At 38.9% G+C, this 22,500-nt stretch overlaps 2 protein-coding genes across 2 annotated transcripts; one reads left to right on the top strand and one right to left on the bottom strand.

Annotated features, from left to right (window-relative positions):
• Window positions 1-1,045: 1,045 nt before the first annotated feature.
• Window positions 1,046-11,654, bottom strand: LOC140948865 (exodeoxyribonuclease-like). Its single transcript, XM_073398136.1, has 11 exons — window positions 11,511-11,654; window positions 10,007-10,167; window positions 9,188-9,242; window positions 8,987-9,076; window positions 7,531-7,598; window positions 6,205-6,248; window positions 5,561-5,632; window positions 5,272-5,302; window positions 4,587-4,699; window positions 3,877-4,057; window positions 1,046-1,262 (listed from the first exon to the last, which is right to left on the bottom strand). The coding sequence occupies exons 1-11, from the start codon at window positions 11,538-11,540 to the stop codon at window positions 1,145-1,147; spliced, it is 963 nt and encodes a 320-aa protein (XP_073254237.1). The 5' UTR covers window positions 11,541-11,654; the 3' UTR covers window positions 1,046-1,144.
• Window positions 11,655-12,375: 721 nt separating this feature from the next.
• Window positions 12,376-19,925, top strand: LOC140948836 (uncharacterized). Its single transcript, XM_073398112.1, has 2 exons — window positions 12,376-12,472; window positions 15,413-19,925. Exons 1-2 carry the CDS (start codon window positions 12,406-12,408, stop codon window positions 19,699-19,701), a joined length of 4,356 nt encoding a protein of 1,451 aa, XP_073254213.1. The 5' UTR covers window positions 12,376-12,405; the 3' UTR covers window positions 19,702-19,925.
• The last annotated feature ends 2,575 nt before the right edge of the window (window positions 19,926-22,500 follow it).

Here is a 22,500-nt window from a genome sequence, read left to right as displayed (position 1 = left end):
TTTGGGGCTCCGCGCGTGTCGAGCTCCGCTATTAACTGTTTACGTGTCAGATATCATGTTACTCGAGCGGCAATTGGGATATAAAAATAGTATCTTTTTGCTAATTTCATAAGCTTGATGTTTTGTCTTGGTTATTAAGAAGAATTAGAATAAGCTTTTCAATCCTACATGTAAGTCTAAAAGATACTGCACTTTTTCATAACCGGTATGAATTCTTCTGCTACATAACTTTAATTGTTCGATTTATACAATACAACACGATTAAAAACACCAGGCTCTTCCAGCTGAGTAACGCTTGAGAGAACGCACTTTCTTTTGCAAAGTTTCCCACTTTTAACAATAAAGCTTGTTTGATGTTAGACACGGATGGATGGTTTGGTAAATTAAAGCACATTGCGTCATAAAGGGCAAGAAAAGAAATGTCCGAAACCCGGATGTTACTTGGGTGGCCGTTATGAAATTCCCGGACACCCAACCCCCCTCTCGTCGGAGATGACCGAGGCATTCACTTTTTATGAAAGTTGGGGAAAGTGAATTCTCTGCTTACCGGGGCCAAAGTGAAAGGTGAACCGGCTCCCCCTTCCCCATGTGTACACGGTACTCCCTTTCAAATGTCAAATCTAATCTTGCTATCGTAACAAGGGATGGCAAATATGATGAAAGAAAACAGAAAAAGATGGTCGAAAGTTGAACACACAAACAAGAATGTCCTGTGGTTTAACGGTAACGTTGACGCGAAGCGCAGTCAAACCCTTTATTCGTAGTAACTTTTGACTCAAATTTAGCGGCGAGCACTGAATTTAATTCTCGAGCGGAAGAACAGACCTTTCACATCCAGGTTTAAGTGGACAATTTCATACAAATCACTGTGGATACTTTGTCAACCCAAGCCTTAAGCAGGTGCCTTTGTTAAGAGGAATGCGAGAAAAGGTCTTTTAAATATGGACTTACGCCTAAGCTTACAGTGTCATGAAGCATGCAATTACTTTAATTGGACCCATCATAACTCTTGTATGCCCCTAACATAAAAAACAGTATAACAATAGTCGCACAGGGTAATGTAAATTGCAGTCTTTGCTAACATGGCAACAAAACAGAAGATAAGGGTTTTAAAATTTCTTAAGTGTTATTTCTATATCTATTTCTAAAAAGCCAGCAGCAAAACAACTGGACAGTGGTCACTTCCTTTAACACGCTGACGGATCAGACTATCGGATAGTTTAGGTACCAGTCTCTCGGACACCACAAAGTAATCAAGACGCCTGCAATGAAAAGTTATCATATCATTAACCAAAATTCTCGAGTTTACGCTAATGGCAGCCCTGCAGGAGAGCTTACCATTTAAACAAACCACCCGGGTGGAAATCTTGTGCATAAACATTAAACAAGAAAATTTGACATGGTGGGAGAACGACCCGCTACAATCCAAATCAGCTCAACAAACTAAAAAGAGAAGAAATATTGCATCGCCTCAAAAGACAGCCCATATTTTCTGAAGCTTCCCAAACGGAATGGCGCGAACCATTTGATTTTCCAACCGGAATTTTCGGTTTCCATGTAAATGGTGGGTACCCCTGCAGATCACAGTGTTAATAGAACATTAATAGAGAATAATGCTTCCGTATTTAGTGTCACTCAACCTCAAGTGGAGTAACTGAGAGTTAAATCAAGCGGTGTCTTTCGCCACTTTTTAAAATTTTGGTATGGAAAACAGTTCGACCCAATAAGAGACGGCAAACGAAGTTTCCCTCCTGTGAGAATGATCGTACGTCCCATCAAAATTTGCGCACAATGCCTTTTTCTCAGCGATATAAGCGATTTCCTTGCGACCTTGAAAAATGTTTTCGGTAAGTGATCGTTATTTGTTTTATCAGCCAATGGATGAAAAGATCAAAACATGGACTCCTCGTTTTCCCGCCAAAGAAAATCCTAATATGTAAAAGACATTGTTCGATTAGCCAGTCGTGTTGTAGTATAACCGTCAAAGCGAAGTATCGATTGATTTCTAGAAAGTTCTTCGGGCATGAAGTTTTTATACCCGAGCGTTCGCTTAACCAACCAAAAGCCCCGCCCCTTTTTATCCGTTCAACAAACAAATCAAATCGATCTATTCCCTTTCGTTTGTTGTTTCTGTTTGTTCGCGCGTTTTCATTTTAAGGTAATAGGAAAGTCGCTCTATTCCCACATTTTTGTGTTTGTACTACCCTCGCTTCAGTCTTTCAAGATGATATCAGACAAGATAGAATGAGTTAGATGATTCCCTCTTGGGTATTGGGTCGTTTCGCTCGAAGGTCAATTCGCCAGATGGCAGTTCGCCCAGACTACGTCGATTCGCCCGATTTGTATTTGTCGTTCTTTAAGCCAAAGAAAAAGGAATAAGCATGGAAAGACAGTGACTGCACATGTGGAATCCAAGCTTAACTAAAATAGCATCTCGGCGAAGTAGGTTCAACATGTTGTAGAGTGTTGTAATGTAATCGCGCGAATCGACTTAAAACCGCAGTTCCTCTCTTGTATTAGATTAATGCCGAGCGAGTACCGTACTCGGGTTCAGTACCCGGGCAGCAAGTGCGAAGCTTAGTAGTCCAGCGATGGCAACGGAATGAACCTAAAGGCGTGATGCGAAAGTACTGTACAGTGCCGCAAATACTCCCCAAAATGACCTAAAATGATCCTCGACCGTAAATGATCCCCAACTTGGACCGCAAACGAAAAATAAGAATGACTTGGACTCAAGTTCGCGGATGATCGTGTCAATTTTATTGTTATTACAATTATTGCTTTTGAATATCATATAGTTCTATCGCTATAGAAATTCTTTACAATCATGATTTTCATTAAAAAGTAGTAAAAGTATAATTTTGCTTCTCAAATAAATACATAAATGAAAAGTAAATGAAAAATCAATTCAAGACTTTGTTTAAAGCAAACGAGAAATATACTCTAACACACTAATTTTAAAACATTGTTAAGTCAAAGAAACAAGAAAATGGCTGCGCAACGTAGTGTCTTGTTTAGTTACTATTTAACAATTAAGCTTTCACGTACTGTAGTTAACTTCGATATCGATAAAATCTTTCTTAAAATCAATCAATCGGTCATACTTATTATCAACTTGAGAAAATAATCAAAGTGAAAGTAACATTATTCCAGTTAAATAGCAGTTTTTGTGTAATATGCTCGTTGTGCATTTTCGGTAATAGGTTATGAAGCATTCGCCGGCTAGCCCGAAAGGCCCGATTCTAGCTTTATTTTTGTAGGACTTGGGGTCAGTCTAAAAATACGTTTGTTAAATGGAGTCCCTAGCCACGTGCTTACCGTAATCTTAATGTTGACATTCTTGACAATTTGATCTTCTAGGCGTTAAAATAATAGAGTTATTTCTGCATAGCGTCTTGCCTGTCCTTACAGCGACGAAACAAAATTTGAAGCAATTGCCAAGGAAAGAAGTACGGTTAATACCATATCCTTTTCCTGTTCATTCTTTTTTTTTACGCGTTGTATAAATTAACATGTGATCTGCCGTCCTCCTTCCCTTTTTCTTTTGAAGGCGAGAAGAAAAAGTTCCTTTTTTCCCTCGAAGGTTACGTCGTAAACACCCCATTCTTCATCCAATATCCAACTAAGATCCATTCGATTCGTCAATTTTTCGCGGGAACATTAGCGGTCCATCTTAGGGATCATTTACGGTCGAGAATCATTTGCTGCCCATCTTGGGGATCATTTGCGGTACTGTACAGTACTGATGTTGTTTTGCTTATTAAATCTATTTCTTTTATGACGTTCTCATTGTCCTCACCGCTGGTCAAGCTCCCTATGTTTGCTAAAGTGTGGATAAGACACTTCGCAAATAATAACGCGTTATAACTAACTTACCAGCCAACATTCTTTGCGCGAGCGTTTCTCATATAAGACCAAAATGAATACTGTTTAGGTTTGTCAGGATAAAAGTGACGGAACGAATCAATAAAGCCTTCCTCCAGCAGTTCAGTGAAGCCTTGTCTTTCTTCTTTTGTAAAACCAGCATTTTTTGTGTTGGTCTTTGGGTTTTCTAAGTCTTTAAGAAAGGAGAGGAGAAAATAAATGTCGTATCAGTTATCAGCGGTTTTGACATGGAAAGGGTTCTCCAAAATCTACTGTCTACAGGAGAATTGGTAGAAAGTCTTTTAGGGTTACTTGGGTAGAAAATGCAAGCCATTATTGGTTAATGGGGTTAGCACTGGTTTACATCGGCCTAAAACCCCCTGGGAGTCTTATGAAGTTTACACAACATAGTATTCCTCATGGCTTCGGTTTCCCCAGTAGCGTGGATGTATAGTGTGGAAGCGATAAGGAATACTAATTTGTGTAAACTTCATAAGGTGTCTAAAAGGTTTTAGGGTGATGGGATCCTATTATGGGATCTTCTTACTTCAGATAACATTGAAAAATCGTAACTAACGCTTGTTCGGTCCCAGGAATCGTTGTGTGAAAAGCTTGTTCCCATTCTATCCGCAAGGTTATGGGTGGAGACATAAAACCTTGTGTGCACGTATTTTTTAAACAGAAGAATAATTGATTAACAGGATTAACAGCCAGAAACTAACCTATTTCTTTATGAGCAACATTAAGGTCACCACACAGTATAACAGGTTTGTTTTTGTCCAGATTCTTGAGGTAATCCCTGAAGTCTTTATCCCAACCCTGTCTATAGTCAAGCCTACAAGGCAAGTACGTGTAGAGTGAAAAACACTTGATAAATTCAATCGAGAACTGATAAGCCTTAGTGGGAGTGGGGACTTTTAAGAGTCGCCAACTAACGACACACTTTCCAGATCGAATGAGAATTTGGACATGTTAGTTTTTGACGAGAGGGACAACCAGAAGAAAATAGAATAACGTAAACTGTCGCTTATAAACCTTTCGTAGTGGGGTGGGGACTTAGGAGGGCTGATTATACCGGTCAACGGAGGGGCCTTTATCCGAAAGGGCTTATGACTCATTCTCCAAACTGAAGAAAAAACTTAAAGAATTCGTGGATGGAATTTGACAAAGAATCAAAGTGTTTTTTTGCACGTGATCATTTTGAACTCTCATAACCTTTTCTGTTGCTGATGTACTGACATTGTTGGGAGAAAATTCAGTTCCGGGAACTGTTAAACCTGTGGCCCTCTGTATGTTCCCAACCAACGCAAGACACGTGTTGACCACACGTGTCTTACGCTGGTTGTCTTCCTGACGTGAAAGTAATGACCCTTGACCCTTTCTTATTCTTCTTCAAACTGTACTTACCTTGAAAGACCACGCCCTGCATTGGGCACATCTAAAAGAGAATAAAAGGAATACATAAGGTAACATTTATTTTCAATAAGTTACCTTTTAAATGTAAAAAAATTAATAATAATAATAAAGATTTTGCTAAACTATGAGGGAATGCTGTGGTAGTGGATGTGGTTGTCATCGTTGACATCACAGCAGTACACTGTACTGTACAGCTATAGTACTGTAGTAATAATACCAGTAGTGATAGCCCTTGTATTAGTAAGCATTTGGCGATGTACATTAGTATAAGACTACTCACATGATGCCACTAAATAAAACTCTTTAAATTCAGCTGTTATAACTCTTCCTTCATTGTCATGCTCTGCAATGCCTGAAAATACATGATACGTTTTGACTCTTTGCAACAAATAATGATATTGCTGTTTATTTTTATCTGTAAAAGAGACATTCCTGAAGGGTTAAAGTTGACTGTACATGCAATTAATTCCCAAGTGACTTCTGATAAACTGCTACAGATTCTCCTTTCAATTTTCCTTTATGTGTTTGTCAATCAAAAAGAGAATTAGAGATTGCATCAGGAGACACCTAGTGCCTTATTCCCATCACCCATAGATTATCGTCAAACAAGAACCAATCATGATACCATTAATTTTATATTATAATGTTAATACTTACATTGTACAGTGTAATTTCCAGGAAAATGCACAAATAACAGAGATTTACAATAAAGTTCACAGCAAATTCAGGTTGACATTACTATGTTTTTAAATTTAGAAATGAGCAAATAAAAACTGTTCTGTTGTGTTCAGAGTAATTCTTCTAAATGAAATCAGCATTGATCAAAAGTGCTTATTTCTGTGTAGAAAATAATAATCCATGTACATGAAAAGTAAAGGATAACCTTGAGCCTCACAGTGCTACAACATCTAAAACAGAACTGACCTATTCCATAGGATACATTCAATGGCTTTGTCTTGCTGCAGAGTCTAAAATAAATATATAATCAAAAGAATATCAATTTAATAATTAATGTCATCACTACAATGATTTGGAGGAGGTAGTATACTAGGAATAGGCTTTACCACAAAGAGCTAGCCTTCTGAAAGCAAACGCATTCATTTTAGCCTGACCAGAGACTTCCTATGGAAAAAAAAGCAAATAAAAACATCTCCCTAACATAAATTTACGACTGGTACCGTAATATAAGGTGAAAATTTAAAAAAACCTTGATTCATATGCACAAGCACAATAATACAGTAATGGAATTTCGAGATAGTGTGTTTAGTGAGGCTATAATTTATGCATAAACTGAATACTGGACTTTGTACAAGTAAATTGGCCACTTGATGGATGTTTTTGGAATGCTTTAACCACTCTAGTCATTCTTTAACTCTTAACTTCTTGAACTCTTTTTTTGCAATAAATTTGTAAGGCTACATGTACTTTTATGACAGCAGTCATTACATAAATTTTTGGTGTTGCAATGCCCACTCTAATAATGCATTTCTAACTATAAAAAAATAAAAATAAAAATTATGACAACATACAGTTTGCAGGGCAAGCATGGATAAGCTAACAACCTACATAATTATTTGGAAAGCATATTCAAAGAAAGCACATGAGCACCAAAATGCCTTAGAAAAGCTGGTTCTAAAAAGAGGACAATCAGTTCTGAGTATTCAACCCCAGATAGGGTGCCACTACAGAATTGGGATCAAGTAACTGAGGGTACAAAGGGTGAGAAAAAAACCACGGCCTTTTCTTGTAAAAGGTTGCAAATTTTTTAAAAATGCATTGTAAAATAATCCATAATGTCACATGGCTAACCAATCAAACCCAGGAAATTTCAAAATTTTTTTGCACTTCATGTCATAATTCAATATGTCATTCAGGGTGGCTGAGCAGTTAAAATGCTGGACTTGTAATTCAGATGCCCCCAAGTTCATGTCCTGCCCTGGCCACTACCTAGATTTTCCCAACTGGTTCACCTCCTACCAGTGGGTTGTTTTAATAATGTTATGTTCCATTTACAGTAAATTATTTGTCTCATTATCCCTGAAAAAAAACCCATAAGGGGAGATCAAAAGGATAATTAAAGTACTGTAATTATCATTATTAATATTCTAAATAGAATGACTTTAAAGAGATATCAGGTGTTTTGAAATTATTTTCAGACTTTGGACCTGTACAAAAGACTTGCACGTTTGTCATACAAAACAATACTTTTCACTTTAGAAAAATAATGCTTTATTGGATTTACATACTCACCCAACTCCACTGTAACCTTTTGTCTGTGCTTCAGCCCAGTAGGTATGATATCCAGGAAATTTGACCTCCTAAAACAGCACAAAAGTAAGACTTGTCAGTAACAAAACAGGTTAATAACAGAAACAAACCATACAAATACAAGAATTTTATATTACAAGGCTTTGGCTAAAAAATAATAAAATTGGGGAACATCATCGCATTCAGAAAAGGGGGAAACAGAACTGAATCTATAAAAAGCTGCCAGCTTGAGGTAAGAGACAATACCAAAAAAGGTGGGGTTCTCCAGAAATTCCAGTGGCTGGCAAAAATTGCCACCTGATCATCAAGAAAGCACCCCCTACTCACAGAAAATAATCGTTTTTAAACAGGATAATTCTAAAATCTGTTGGATGTGTTTTAGTGCAAAACTTTTTTTCCATGAAAACAAATCTGATTTAAAATATTGGTACAGCAAATATGGCTAATTGAAGATTCCATTCTCATGAGTCAAATTCTTCTTCTGCTCGCTCAAAATGCGCTGAAATTCACTTTTCAGCTTTAGTACACATCCAAGAATTTCATTCCCTTACAGCAGTGATGGCCCATGCTCTAGTAGCACCCTGTGGTCCCTGGTACAGTCAAACATTTGCTCTTGGGAAACTCGAAAATATTTATTCATAAAAAAACATGTGCCGGGCACCCTGGATTTCACAGGTTGAAAAAATTGGGCTCCCTTCAATATTTATTATTGTTCATTCAAAATATTTCCCCAATTCTGATTGGCTAAAAGCACACGCATAATTCACCATAACCAGTTACTAATGACCAAATTTGGAAGAATTTTGTGTTTAACGAGGAAATGATGTCAAAAATGCAGCCCTCTACAGGTTAATGCACCATTTAGGGGTTAACCGAGAAGACCTGGGGATGAGGTTGAGTTGTTTTTGTTGTGAACACTAAAATGGCGGACACTTCACTCGTTTCAAGAGTAAGAACTACAGCTGGAACAAGGTGAAATAATGGCTAAAAACATAGCAAAAACAGCAAGAAGACAACCTGGAGGGTGACATCTGCTATTTGGAGAATATTTACGGATCTGGACAAATCTAAACGTACACTATCGAAGATAAACTTACCATCGACGCAGGTAAGCATGTTTTAGCTATGTCTTTAAACTAGGAATTACTTTAAATGAATAATAAAGCAATTACTGAATGAGGCCGAGTAGGATATAAAGAATTAAGCAGATCTCAGAGGGTGTTTTTCACCTCGGCCTTTGGCCTCGGTGGATAACACTCTCCTTGATCTGCTTAATTCTTCATATCCTACTCGGCCTCATTCATTAATTGCTAATTAAAGCACAGCCTTGTTATGGAATAATCCCCCCCCCCCCTCACCCCAAGGAAGCAAGATATGTAAACAGTGTAATAACCACATTTGTTAAGTAACAAATATAAAATAAACTGTAGATGGAAACCTTGGGAACATCTTTCTCTTGGCATTTAGTCTCTTGAATACAGAATATGTCTGGATCTTCATTTTTCACATATGATGCTGAGCCATTTTTCTGAGGAAAAGAAATTTAGTGTTAACCTTCAAAACAAAAACATGTTGCAGTACATAAAATTTTGGTCAAAAAAAGAGAACAGCTAAATGTATTTTGTATCAATTTACTTACCAGCCATGCTCTAATACCATTTACATTCCAGCTAGAAATCTTAAAGTTCCATTTTCTAAAAGAAACATATTACTATTTAGTAAGTAACTTGGCAGCTTGTCCAAACCGCAGTGTACATGAAGATCTGTAGATGTTTTCTTTTAACAAATAAACACTAACAGTCATACTACAGGGTCATACTGATGGTAGCAAGGAAAAAAAACTGGCATTGGACCAGAATAAGCACCACACCAATATGTTATTGTGTTGCAATATTTTGTTGAACAAAAATTAACCCAATCATCCCTGAACCGCCCGTAGCTACCCGTGCAGATCCACGTCCCTCCTACCGCTTGTAACATTATCAGTTTTAATGGTTAAGGACAACTTTGTCCACCAACTTGTGCAGGGTGACACTCTTTCACCTAATCCTTCCTAATCCTAAGATCCTAGGAGCTTTCCCAAGAATGTTCCCACCAAAATGAAGCCTACTAAATGCCCAGGAAAAGAAAAAAATATATATTATGCAAGAAAAGAGAATGGGGAGGGGAGGAGAGAAAGTGAAAGGAAAAAGTCAAGAATGCTGTGTAGATCACTTTTAAACCCAAAAACTATCTCAAACTTTTGCTTCCTGCGAATGCCTGTACTTTGCAAGCTAATATTTTACACCTAGATCAGAAGGCTGAGAAGTGTACGACCTGTAAACAGCTTTGCGGTCAGTTTTAGCACTTTATAGCCAGAAAGAAAACTGCTCAACCAGCTTCAAAACACATTTTTCGGCAAAATTCCGAGGTCCAAATAAGTTAATTATTGTACAGTCAACAACTGTGGTTTACTTACTTATCTGAAGTAGCGCATGAAAAGTCAGTTTCTTCTTCATCCGCATTGTCTACATTTGAGCCTTCTGCTTCACTATCATCTTTCTTAGATTTCTTAGCTTCAGGTTCATCGTCACTAGCTTTGCTTTCCTTGGCTGGGCGTTTTCCTTTCCCCTTAACATTCTAAAACACAGTGATATGCAAGTCACGTAAGTGTATACCTGCCAACTTTTTCTGAGATATAAGCGTGGGATTTTTATCCCGGGAGTGCTGGGATTTTTGAAGACGACACAATCATTTCCGAAGATTCCCGAAGAAGTCCGAAGTCTTCCGAAGACGTCCGAAGTCTGCCGAAGGCGAAGTTATCGAGTCCTAGTCTTAGGACGCGTATTAACTCGAGCTTGCTCCCAGTGCTTTTCACTGGACGGTTTTGTCATTTATTCATTTTACACACAGTTTTCGTTCCTAACATGGGTCTGAGTTAACATATTTTTGGAAATTGTATCAAGCAAGACAGCAACAACTCACATTTTTCAATCAGGCGTGAGAAATTGGCCCGCAAGCGTGAGCCGGCGTGAGATTGAAGTTTTCAACCCGCAGGCGTGAGACTCACGCCTAAGGCGTGAGAGTTGGTATAATTATGCCAACCCAGATTATTTTTCTGTGTTCAGTCAACCTGGGAGGGGGGTGGTATTCCCCTTTAAAAGTGATGGGGCTGCTCGTGTACCTTTTAGGGGTTTAAATTTGTGAATTGGTACCGCTTAGGGTGCTAAAACCTAACATGACTGCTGCTAGAGTCGTCTCAGTAAGATTTATGACAATGCTTTCAAAAAATCTTTGAGAACAAAGTGTCTGAAAAATATCTTTATTACTATTAAAATTTGCAGTTCCAATTTGTTGTTGTTGATTTGGTATCTCTTAGGGATTGAAATGAATTTGGGACAGGCCCATAAAACAAGATTCTGGTACCTTTTAGGGGTGTTCTCAACAAGAATCCCCGTCACTTTTATATAGGAATTCCCCCCGCGCCGGTTTGTTTTTTCCCTACTGAAAAACCACGTGACATCACTCATGTCCAAAAGATGGCGGGTATCGAATCGTAAACATGGTCGATTGTGTACACTAAAGTAAGTGAGCCGTTATTAAACAAACACTGTACTTTATTTTCATACACATCATTTTGCCATCTCCCGCCCGTAAATAGCAAAAGCTAGACGAGGCGTTAACTTGCTTGTCTAACTAAGCAGTCTTGCTTATTAACTAAGCAGTTAATGTTAAATAAAATATTGTTTAACAGCGTTGCAAACAATTTTCATTAGCACGAGGTTGTTTTCTGTTAATACAATGATCGCTTGGTCCGCGAGATACGTATTTTTAATACCTGTCTTTCCGGAAAACTCTGCAAATCGAACACATGCATGGCGAGAAACATATTGATCGTTACCCACATAGAACGTCGCCTATGGACAAGTACAAACACGAGTTTAAGAAATCAAAATCACGTTTACTACTAGAAAACACCATACCTTTGTCTCCTTGCTCTTTTTTGGTGGCATTGTTTAATATCGAGAGGTCTTCAATCCTGCTCCGATCCGATCGAACTCTTTCCCGCCTGGACGATAAAAGACCTCATGTATTGCGCACCAATGTGTGGCAGAAGCTGGGTGGGGGCTGCGAGACGGTTTGGCATAGCGCAAGGACATAACCGTTCATTTTTCCTCTAGACCTTGTCCCGTTTTTTGACGCCATCTTCACTAGTTGGCAAACCCGTGAGAAATTACGGTGTTTGTATGAGAATCTAACGCCGAATAATTTCCGGAAATGCGTTTGCTATTCGCAGGCTAGTAAAATGGCTGTTTTAAAAAATATATCAACTGTTAACTAAAGCTTCACTTTTAAGGATTCTACTGAAAAAACAGACAAATGTATAGAAAATTAAAAAAAAAAAAAAGGTTGTAAGTCTTCTAGCGCATCATACGGAGTCCCCCCCCCCCCCCCCCCCCCCGGGACTGGGATCACAAGTCAATTTTTTTTCGCGCAACACTGGGATGCAAGTAGTTGTTGCCAGTCATCCGACAACGGGACATGCTTAGCTCTGTTTAACCTGTCGTTTGGCATATCCTTAGCCATTTTACCACTAACGTAGGCTAAAAAAAGTATTTCATTAACATTTTTCCGAAGAAACTTCTATTTCACTCTGGGAAAAGTTATAACTGAATAAGGCATTTACGACACGCACAGTGTGCGTGCGTAACACTACATCCAATCGTCCCGATTCTATTGTGCGTATTAACTCATTTCCGGGTCACTGTAAAGACATCCTAATCCTTTTATTGTAACACAACGTCGTGGTTTGCAACGTGTTTGTAATCGCGCTGGCTGAGAGAAGAGGCGGACTGCAAGCAGTTTAGTGCCAGTAAAATGCCAATACCGACAGAAGCTGGTTTTATCAAGTTTTATTTCATATGGTGTGTCATCTTTTATAAAGGTAAGGATAGATGTTCGGCTTCAATACACTCTATGAAAGATAGACCTTGTCACGGTTTTCGACGCCATCTTGATGAGTAGGCAAATGTGGGAGAAATTACAGTGTTTGTATCACTATAAGAATCTAATGTCGAATAATTTCCACAAAACGGCTGTTCTGAATAAAATATCAATTGTAAACTAAAGCTACAAAGCAAAGGATTGTTCTAAACAATTTTGGGGGCGTACCTGTTCTTAAATTTCTCCAGTCAGCTGTCTCTTCCATTTATCTCGTGAACGGCTATCTTTAAAACAAGGAACGGGAAATCGGAGAATGGGAATGAGGAACGGGGAACGGGGAACGGGAAACGGGAAATCTTTAAAATGGAGAATCTTTATAAGCGGGAATCTTTAAAATAGAGAATCTTTAAAAAGGGAAATCTTTAAAAGCCTGAATCTTTAAAATGGGGTTTAAAAGCGGGAATCTTTAAAACGGGGAATCTTTAAAAGCGGGAATCTTTAAAACGGGGAATCTTTAAAAGCGGGAATCTTTAAAACGGGGAATCTTTAAAAGCGCGAATCTTTAAAATGGGGAATCTTTAAAAGCGTGAATCCTCAAAACGCGGAATCATTAAAAGCGTGAATCTTTAAGATAAGGAATCTTTAAAACGGGGAATCTTTAAAGTGGGTAACCTTTAAAAGCGGAAATCTTTAAAACGGGGAATCTTTAAAAGCGGGAATCTTTAAAGAGGGGAATCTTTATGCCGGGCAATCTTTAAAAGCGGGAATCTTTAAAATGGGGAATCTTTAAAAGCGGATTTATCTTTGGTACAATTTAATGCAGAGCAAGGAAAACAACATATACATTGTGTTGCTATTGTTACTGTTACTGTTGATGTTATTGAAGATGGCCCGAAACATATATTACTGTACGTCATTATTACATTCATGTTATATTGTTTACATGTCATAGATGATATTTGAAATAATATTTATGTCGTCGTTGTTTCAAATTTGTAATTCACTTACCTTCATGTTGTCGTGGTTTTAAAATTCCTCGGGGTAAAAATCCTTCATAAAATGGGTTTACTTGAATTCAAGAAAATGTGCTAAAAGTGAATAGCTGGAATATTTGGCTTCGAATGATAAATAAAGCTGACATTAGTCCAACTTAACAAACAGTGTCCTTTTGTTCTAAATATTTAAAGATTCCCGCTTTTTAAGATTCCCCATTTTAAAGATTCCCTGTTTTAAAGATTCCTCATTTTAAAGATTCCCCGTTTTAAAGATTCCTGCTTTTAAAGATTCCCCGTTTTAAAGATTCCTGCTTTTAAAGATTCCCCGTTTTAAAGATTCCCGCTTTTAAATTAAAAGATTCCCTGTTTTAAAGATTCCCGCTTTTAAAGATTTCCTAATTTTAAAGATTCCCCGTTCCACGTTCTCCTTTCCCCATTCCCATTCCCATTCCCATTCCCATTCCCCTCATTCCCCGTTCCGAGATAGCCTCTCGTGAACTATGTCCGGTTCGCTCGCGACTGTTGGTTTGACACAAGCGCTGAATTTCACTTTGCTGCGTTTTTCCTCACATTTAGGCCTGAATAAAAATCCAGCAAGGTTATTGCAAGCTTTTCCAATTATAATTAACAATCGCAGTTGCTTTTTTTGTTAGAATGCTGGACAAGAAGACGCGTATATTTACAGGCGCGCATTGGTCTAGCAGCATTGCCGGTCTATTACTTTTGTGTGATGATATTGATTTTTCCCAGCTGAGTGTAAAACGCTACTGAATAAGTCTTGAATTTTTTGCTAAGTAGATGACTTTTAACTTGAATCTTATTTTTTAAATGTATTTGCCTTCATGATCGTACATATTTTTTTAGATTGTAGTACCTTTTATCTATTGATTCATCCCTGCAACAATTTTGTTTTTGTTGCTAGTCGGTCTGTAAGATATGTTTTTGAAATGGAAATACATCTCGCGCTTTTGAAGTGTCTGTAAGCGCGGATACCTGTGGATGGTGGATGGCTAGGCTGTGTTGCGGACGCCCGGGATTATTATTCGTAGGCTACTTTCTCGGCGGGATTTTTCGCAATTTAGCCTGTTTAGAGTCGTTTTTCTGCCTTCTTCTTTTTCTTCTTCTTTTTTTTTTTGAGCAATTTGATATCCTGCGGTTTTTATTTTCAAACGCCAGATGAAACGCGCTCGACGATCTCTCAACGAGAAAATAAGGGTCTGTGAAGACCTGTGAACTGGCCACAATTTGACTCGCCCCCCCCCCCCCCCCAGGGGGCACTCCCTATTATGGCCAAAACGGAGGGCTCAGCCCGAAAAGGGTACCTTACTCGGACTTTGAGTACATGAAAGGGTAGGGATTTCGTTAGTTGAAGTATATAAAAGGATAGAGAAATCTGTCATTTTGTCTGTAAAGAGAGCAAAAAGGGCTAACAGACGCATTTTATTGATGTGGAGAGAGACACTGATTTCCTGGTCTAGTGATTTTTCATATTAAAAATACGCTGAATTTGCTTCAGTTAAAAGGGAAGTAAAGTTGTGAAAGGGGTACTATTCGTCAATAGAACGTGTACGAAAGAAGAACTTATTCTGTCAAAAATGGTATACAAAAAGATACGCGGTTGGACCTCAGGGTGGAGCCTTCCCGTATAATACCTTGTTGAGTAGCAGACCCCCGGGACTTGCTCTCGCCCTTAAATCCCCCCAGCTACGCAGTGGATATGATAGCGGATCGCTGGTTGCGGATAAAAGCGGATAACCGATCGCGGATAACAAAATGAGGTTAGCCTTCGCGACGAAATATTCTAGATCTCTTTTTGTTTTGTTTTGTCTTTTGTCGCATTTTATCTTTAAAATTAATGTGTTTTCCGTTGGATTGGATTAGCGTACTTTCTTGTCGCTTGTCTCACGGACTCAAATAGCATAATTCTATTTCTGATAACTTTGCAGGGAATGTTGTCGAAGGAAAAAGCTTGTACGTCTCTCGCTCCGGTAATGATGAATGGTCTTGTGATCAATCGAATCCTTGCAAAACCATTGGGCGAGCTGTCATGTTAGCGTCAAGAGGAGATAAAATTCACATTGACGGTAACAACACTGACAAATACCCGTATAGCTGTCAATCAGGAACGTCACAGCATCCGGGAATATACATCAACAAGACTCTATCACTGATTGGTTCTGCTAATCCCATGCCTCAGATACGTTGTTTCGAAGAAACAGGGTTGGTGTTCAGTGGCTCTGATAGCGCGGAGGACATGAATATGACTATATCAGGACTGTTATTTAGTGAAAGCCTTGTATATGTTCAAGATTCCTCTGTTCATATCGATGGTTGTAAGTTCCAAGGTAGTAATCAGAGAGTGGAAATTGTTATTCGTTACAGTGCGTTCTCGAAGATGCTGGTTACCAATTCGACATTCTCTAGAAACCGTAGGTGCATTTCAATAGTTGTCCAAAGTGAAATGAGCTTATCCCCAAATATCCAATTAATATTCAAGCTTTCAAATTCCTCGTTCGATGGCAATCTTTGTGTAGACAGAGGCGGATGTATCTCGTTCTACAAACCTGAGTCCAGTATACAGACCGTTAGCTGCAATGTCACACTGGATAATGTGATATTCTCCAACAACAACTTCAGTTCAGGACTCTTCGTTCTAAACATTAACAATGGCAGACAGAACATATACCTTCAGAACGTGACAATTAGCGAAAACGCGCCATCGTCAACAGTCTTAGATGCTCTGGGAGGTTTCCTCGGTGGTGAATACGTTGTCTCTACTAATGATGTACATTTTTTGGTCAATTCCAGTAACTTCAGAAGTGAACATGCGCGTTTATTCCATGTGACTGCGTCAAAAATTTCATTTGAAATCTTCAACTCGCGTTTTTTTGGTCACAATTCCAAAGGAAGAGGTGGAGTTGCATCGCTGGTTGGTGCTTTTCTTTGCAGGCTGAAAGTCTCCAAGTCATTATTTATTGACACAACTGCTGCCCAAGGAGGAGCTTTCAATATAGAATCCTCCAATGATGTTAATGCAAGCATTGAGGATAGCACTTTCTACGGCAATAAAGCAACAAATGACGGAAGCGGGGGAGCGGTTTTTATTAGTGCCTCAGAGTCATCATTGCGACTAAGTCAGTCTGCTTTTACGGAATGCACTGCTGGAAATGGTGGAGCAATTTCTATCGAAACAAAATCGAATTTACCGAGCGCATATCCTAAAGATATTGGTTTGCTCCTAACAACTGAAAGTTCCAATTTTACAGGATGCAGTGCTAATATACAGGGTGGTGCATTGTACCTGATTTATGACACCAATACGCAAATTAGCCTGAATAAAAGCCTTTTTATCTCTAACCGTATGGAATTCGCGTTCGGAGGTGGCGCTATCTGGGCCGTTTACAATTCAAAATCTGAAAAGGATTTGAACGGGAACACCAGCCAAATGACTTTAGAGCAGTGTACGTTTTCAGACAACCATGCTCGTCAAGGTGGTGCTTTATGGCTGTCACTGAATGGCCCAAGTCTGCTCTTGTTCAGGCACGTCATTATGGAAAATAACAGAGCTACTGAAAAATTTGGAGGTGCTGCCGTTATCTACGACAGTAGTATTCAAGTGCAAAACTCGCGATTTTCTAATAACTTTGCAGGTTATGGTGGTGCGTTTTGGATAATCGGCGATGTAAATAGTCTTCAAGTTATGAATTCTGTTTTTGAGAACAATTTTGCTGCAAGCTACTCTGGGGGAGCATTTCTTATTCAAACGGGGCTGGTTTTCCTCTCCATCTCTATAGTTAACTCGACTTTTAACAACTGCTCAGCCACATACAATGCTGGTGCTGTCAATCTTGTTACAGGTAACACCGTAACGGTAAGTATCTTTATTAAAATGTCTCGTTTCCAAAACAATTACTGCTCTTCTGGGAGTGGAGGAGCCCTAAGAGTGTCTTCGTCGTCTTCGTATGGACACACAGGTATTAAGGTTCAAGAATGTAGTAAGAGTGATACGAAAATACGAATAAAAAAAGATGGATCCAAAGAAGATACTCACCTTTTCATCGAAGACTCCGTCTTTGAAAGAAATACTGCACCATTTGGCGGTGCTATATACTTGGGTGTTGGAAAAGCAGCATTTTATAATTGTTCTTTCATTGATAACTTTGCTAGATTGCGAAGTGGACATATTCACTCAGTCTTTGGTTTAGCAAGCTTAAAAATACAAGACACCCTCTTTAGACAGATAATGAATGAATTTAAAAGAGATAAGATTATTTTAACAGTTACCTCGTTTCTTGAAGCGGAAAACATCTTAAGTCTTAAATTATATAATACCACAGTAGATGTTAGACCTTATGGCAGTACCGGCCCCTTTATACTGATAACAAATGGAAAGCTGATAGACGTGGGAACCAACAACTTAACGAATTTTAATTGTCCTGTTGGGAGCAGGCTAGACATTCTAAACATAATAGATGAGTCAGACTCGCTCAGTACTTGGCAGTTTAGCTGTTCAGTCTGTGCAGGCAATTCCTACAGTTTACAGCGTGGTCGTGCTGTTGGATCTCGTGTGGTACCAGGATTTCAGTGTCTTCCATGCCCGTTTGGAGCAAACTGTTCTCAAAATATAATCGCCAAACCAAACTTTTGGGGTTTTCAAGAACAGCTTATTTCCCCAAAGCTTAAGTTTACCATGTGTCCTCTGGGTTACTGTCGCCCACCTGACATAAAAGATTTCCCCAAATATAATGGTTGCCAGGGTAACCGTTCTGGTGAATTATGTGGACAGTGTAGTGACGGTTATTCAGAGACCCTTTTTTCTACAAACTGCAGACCCTCACAAAAGTGTAATGATAAGTGGTTTTGGCCTGTTGCGTTGCTTTATGTGTTGGTCATGGCTTTTTATTTCACGTTTAAGCCCCCTATTGTCCCCTGGGTGAAACGTCAAGTACTCTGGTTTAAAGCGCGCGACACAACAGACGAGGAGAACGAGTTTGACAGAGGTTATCTTAAGATTATTTTCTACTTTTATCAGGCAGCAAACCTTTTGCTCGTCTCCAGTACGTCACTACGTATTTTTAGAACCATGTTTGCGGAGATTCTTGTTGGACTTTTCAATTTTCAACTAAGAGTTTCATCGGGTGGATTGATTTGTCCCTTTCCTGGGATCACTGTGGTAACTAAGCAGTTATTTTCTGTTTCGCACGTGTTTGGCACATGTCTGATGATTGGCATTATTTATATTGTTCACTGGGGAGTTCGGAAAATTCGAGGTCGAGAAGCACCATTTGCTGGCCCTTATATTGGCGGTATTTTACAAACCATGTTGCTTGGATACACAACTCTTGCTTCTGTCAGTTTTGACCTGCTACGATGTGTTCCCATTGGTTCAAAGAAGCAGATGTTTTATGATGGAAACGTGGAGTGTTTTCAGTGGTGGCAGTACATGTTGATTGTTTTTGTTTGCGCATTCGTTGTACCTTTCGTACTTGTTTTGTTTTGGGGCAGTTTTAAACTTTACAACCAAACACTTTCTGGGGAAAAATTGGTATTGGCCTGTTTTATTCCTTTACCATCTTTGGTTTATTGGGCTTTCATCTCTTTAATTCAAAGAAGAAAACATGGAGACAACAAAGAAACACTGGTTTCAACCAATGCAGGAAACGATGACACGCCCTCCATCAACATCACTGTCAATTCTATAAAGAGAGTTCTTTATGACTCTTTCAAGAGACCAGAAGTTGGCGGAAAACTGTCTTTAGGATGGGAAAGTGTTATGATCGGACGCCGGTTGATTTTGGTTGTGTTGAAAGCTTTTGTCAGCGATCCTATGTCTCGTCTTCTTGTCATGATTTTCTTTTGTGTCTTGTTCTTTCATCATCACTCTATGATTCAACCATTTCGTGACAGTTTGGCCAACAGGGTGGAAACAATTTCGTTGCTATTTCTTACTGTTCTTGCAATTCTCAACATGTTTTTTGGCTCTTTTCTGTCGTTGGCTGCAACATCAGACGCTTATTTGAGGTATTGGTGGGATGGCTGTCAAGTTTTACAAGTTATTATTCTCTGTGCTGTACCTACGCTATTTTGCCTTCTTGTGGTTGCGGCTGTTTTATCGCAGCTGAGTCGCCTCATCATCGTGGCTGGGCGCTTTTTGAGCAAATTTATGTGGATCTGTCTTAGCATGTGCGATAGAGATCAGAACGATGAAAGAAGACAATTAAGGCTTGTGACCTAATCACCATATTCCTTTACTACAGACCGCACTCCTTCTGTTTTCCTCCTCCTGCAAATATGAACAGCAAGAAATTTCGCAAAGGGACGAGGACAATGCTGCTTTAGGTCAATTCTGTGCTGAAGCAGGAGCCCATAACCAGGGGTGAACAACTCCCATACTATGCCTATTTCACGGCGTTTTTACATACCAGTTAAGGGCACTTTTTCCCGCGAAAATAGAATCTCCACCATGTCTATGAGGGTATTCGAAGTATAAAATTTCAAAACGAAAATTTAAACGTTACTAAAAGGGAAAAAATATAATTTTTGGGTCTGTAGGATTCGCTGACTGGTTTGTAGAATTTAAACGATATTCAAAATTCGCGCCAAAACCGTTCTAAAAATAAACTGGTCCGTGAAAACGCCGTGACACGAGCGCATGAGAGTTGCTCGCTCCGGGTTATGGGCTCCTGGCTGAAGTTATTGTTTAGTACTTTTACCCGCCAAACACGTAATGCTACTGTAGAGTTATGAACAACATGTCCGTCAAATTCATCAGGATAACTAACCATAATAATTTTGGTGATTGTTGTAGGGATAGCATTGAAATTTGGAAAAACTGGCTCAGATGCTTTCAAATTTCAATCGATGTTCATGTTTGCCATCGGTATTAACAAAAGACTGAAACAGTTTCAATGCCTACACATATAGTCTTAAATAGCAAAACTGGACCATTACGCTTGGAATTCAGATGATACGAAGACACGTTTTGGCTTTTTTAAAGGGTATCATATAGTGTGACGTAGCTCCTTTACTGCGCTTTTCACAAACACGGGAACGTCCAAAATCCGACTTCCCAATTACGTTTTTCGCTGCCGTCAATCATAATAGGTCACTTGCACTAAGAGGTCACGTGACCAATACTTCCCTTAAACAATTAGTTGGAATCTGCTGATGCCAAAAATTGACAGAGCCCTATAAAATTATTTAACACCCGAAATCTGAGAGGAAAAGCATTTAAGGGAGATATTTTATGGCACTTTGATTTTTCAATAAAGTGGTATGATTTGTATTGGCCGCCATGTTGGAAGGCATACTCTTGCCCTCCAACATGGTGGTCGAAACTACTTTTTGCTTACATCTTGTTAAACTTTTGATAGTTACGCTCAGATGTGCTGTAAACGTTACCACATCATTTTTTTAACATTTTTCTTGAAGTTTAAGTGCAAAAGTTGTGTTCAGAAAGAAGTAATTCGTAATTTTCAAAATGGGGCAGGTTTGAGAAACCGAACCACTTTTATTTTGTTTAGGATACGACCCACTAATCATTTTTTGAAGGCAAAATCATTTAACTTTCATTTTCATAAAAACGATGTCACATGACCTCTTAGTGCAAAAGGCCTATTAGGATCACAAGCAACGAACCTTGAAACACAGAAGCGCACAAAACGGATAGAAATCCACCGATCACAGATCACAAACCATGTCCTTTTGAACCCGTTTAAGTAAAGTTCTGTTTCCTAGGAGGTGCGCTAAGATGATTGACGGCAACGAAAAACGCAAAAGTCAGTTGGCTTTTGAACTTTAGAGTTGGCGTGTTTTTAAAAAGCGCAGTAATCTAGGCGTGTAGTCCCTTAAATCAACAGAAAATCAACCATCCTTTGATTAGAGATCTGCAATGAAAGTGAAGTAATCTTTCCAAAAGTTACCATACTCCAAAAATCCCGGCGGGAGTTACTTCCTTATAAGAGGCTAATGGGAATGTGCCTCTTTATGGGGTCGCATTTTCACGGCTGGATTGACTATAGTGGGGTCGCATTTTCAATAGAGTTACTAGAATGGGGTCGCACATTTTCTGATTTTTTCTTCATATTTACGGTTAGCAAACTTATCAGAATTTTTGTACTGTAGGAGAAAAGTAAACTGTTCTTCATTCAATATAAGGTAGATACATAAATAGAAAGTGACTAAGTAGGGATCGCGAAAATTACATATTTTCCCAAATGTGACTAAGATGGGGTCTTTAATTGGCCACAGACTAGACTATAATGGGGTAGAGGCTCTAAGAGGCCAGCGGTACTTACCCAGCAAAAATTAACCCAAGTACTCCCTCCCCCCCGAGGGCAAAAATTCTGACAAATATTTTTATCGCATTAGATAACACTAAATTTCATTCAAATTAATGTACTTATATCTATCTTAAAACACAGGCGCTCTTTTGTTTATAAGACGTTTTGATCAGGTGTATAGTCGGGTTATTTAGTGACTCTTTCTAAACCGAGAAGAGTGTCTTTTAACACTTAAAAGTGTTAGATACCGTAAAATTCCGAAAATAAGCCCCTCCATGAATAAGTCCCCCAAAAGCGTAACGCAAAAAACCCTCCGTTAAATCACCCCTCTGAATATAAGCCCCCCGGGGGGCTTGTACTTGGAATTTGCCCTCGAATACAAAGTAAAACAAAGCAAAAATGGTAAATTTCCTTTCCGCTACAAGCTAGCCCAACCGATTTTATAACGCAAATTTCCCTCCGTCCTTAAACCCCTCCGAATATAGGCCCCTCCAAAAATAAACCCCTCAAAAAGAGCCTTTGAAAAATATACGCCTCGGGGCTTATTTTCGGAATTTTACGGTTTACCGGTGCTATGTTCGAAACCAACTTTCTAGTGTAGTAAAACTAGTGTAGTTGCACTGATCTTTTAAGAGGAACATTTGGGTCATGCATCTTTATTTTAGTATTTGCCCGTAATTCTAGTTAGTTTTTTTGTCGTAGCTTAAGTATTATTAGAGCCAGGACTTCTAGTCTTTAGCTTTAATCTTTAA

This window comes from Porites lutea, chromosome 1, assembly GCF_958299795.1.
Source record: "Porites lutea chromosome 1, jaPorLute2.1, whole genome shotgun sequence".
In the NCBI taxonomy this organism is placed as follows: Eukaryota; Metazoa; Cnidaria; class Anthozoa; order Scleractinia; family Poritidae; genus Porites; species Porites lutea.
The sequence above is the reverse complement of the archived record's forward strand: the minus strand, read 5'-3'. Positions and strand labels throughout refer to the sequence as shown.

What these genes read in the sequence shown, in the direction of transcription:
- LOC140948836 (XM_073398112.1), top strand. Translation starts at nt 12,406, where the DNA reads ATGCCAATACCGACAGAAGCTGGTTTTATCAAGTTTTATTTCATATGG. An exon ending in GTGTGTCATCTTTTATAAAG is followed by an intron (nt 12,473 to 15,412) that starts GTAAGGATAGAT and finishes ATAACTTTGCAG; the next exon opens with GGAATGTTGTCGAAGGAAAA.
- LOC140948865 (XM_073398136.1), bottom strand. Translation starts at nt 11,540, where the DNA reads ATGCCACCAAAAAAGAGCAAGGAGACAAAG. An exon ending in ATGGTATTAGAGCATGGCTG is followed by an intron (nt 9,077 to 9,187) that starts GTAAGTAAATTG and finishes TCTTTTCCTCAG; the next exon opens with AAAAATGGCTCAGCATCATA. An exon ending in GTTTTATTTAGTGGCATCAT is followed by an intron (nt 5,303 to 5,560) that starts GTGAGTAGTCTT and finishes ATTCTCTTTTAG; the next exon opens with ATGTGCCCAATGCAGGGCGT.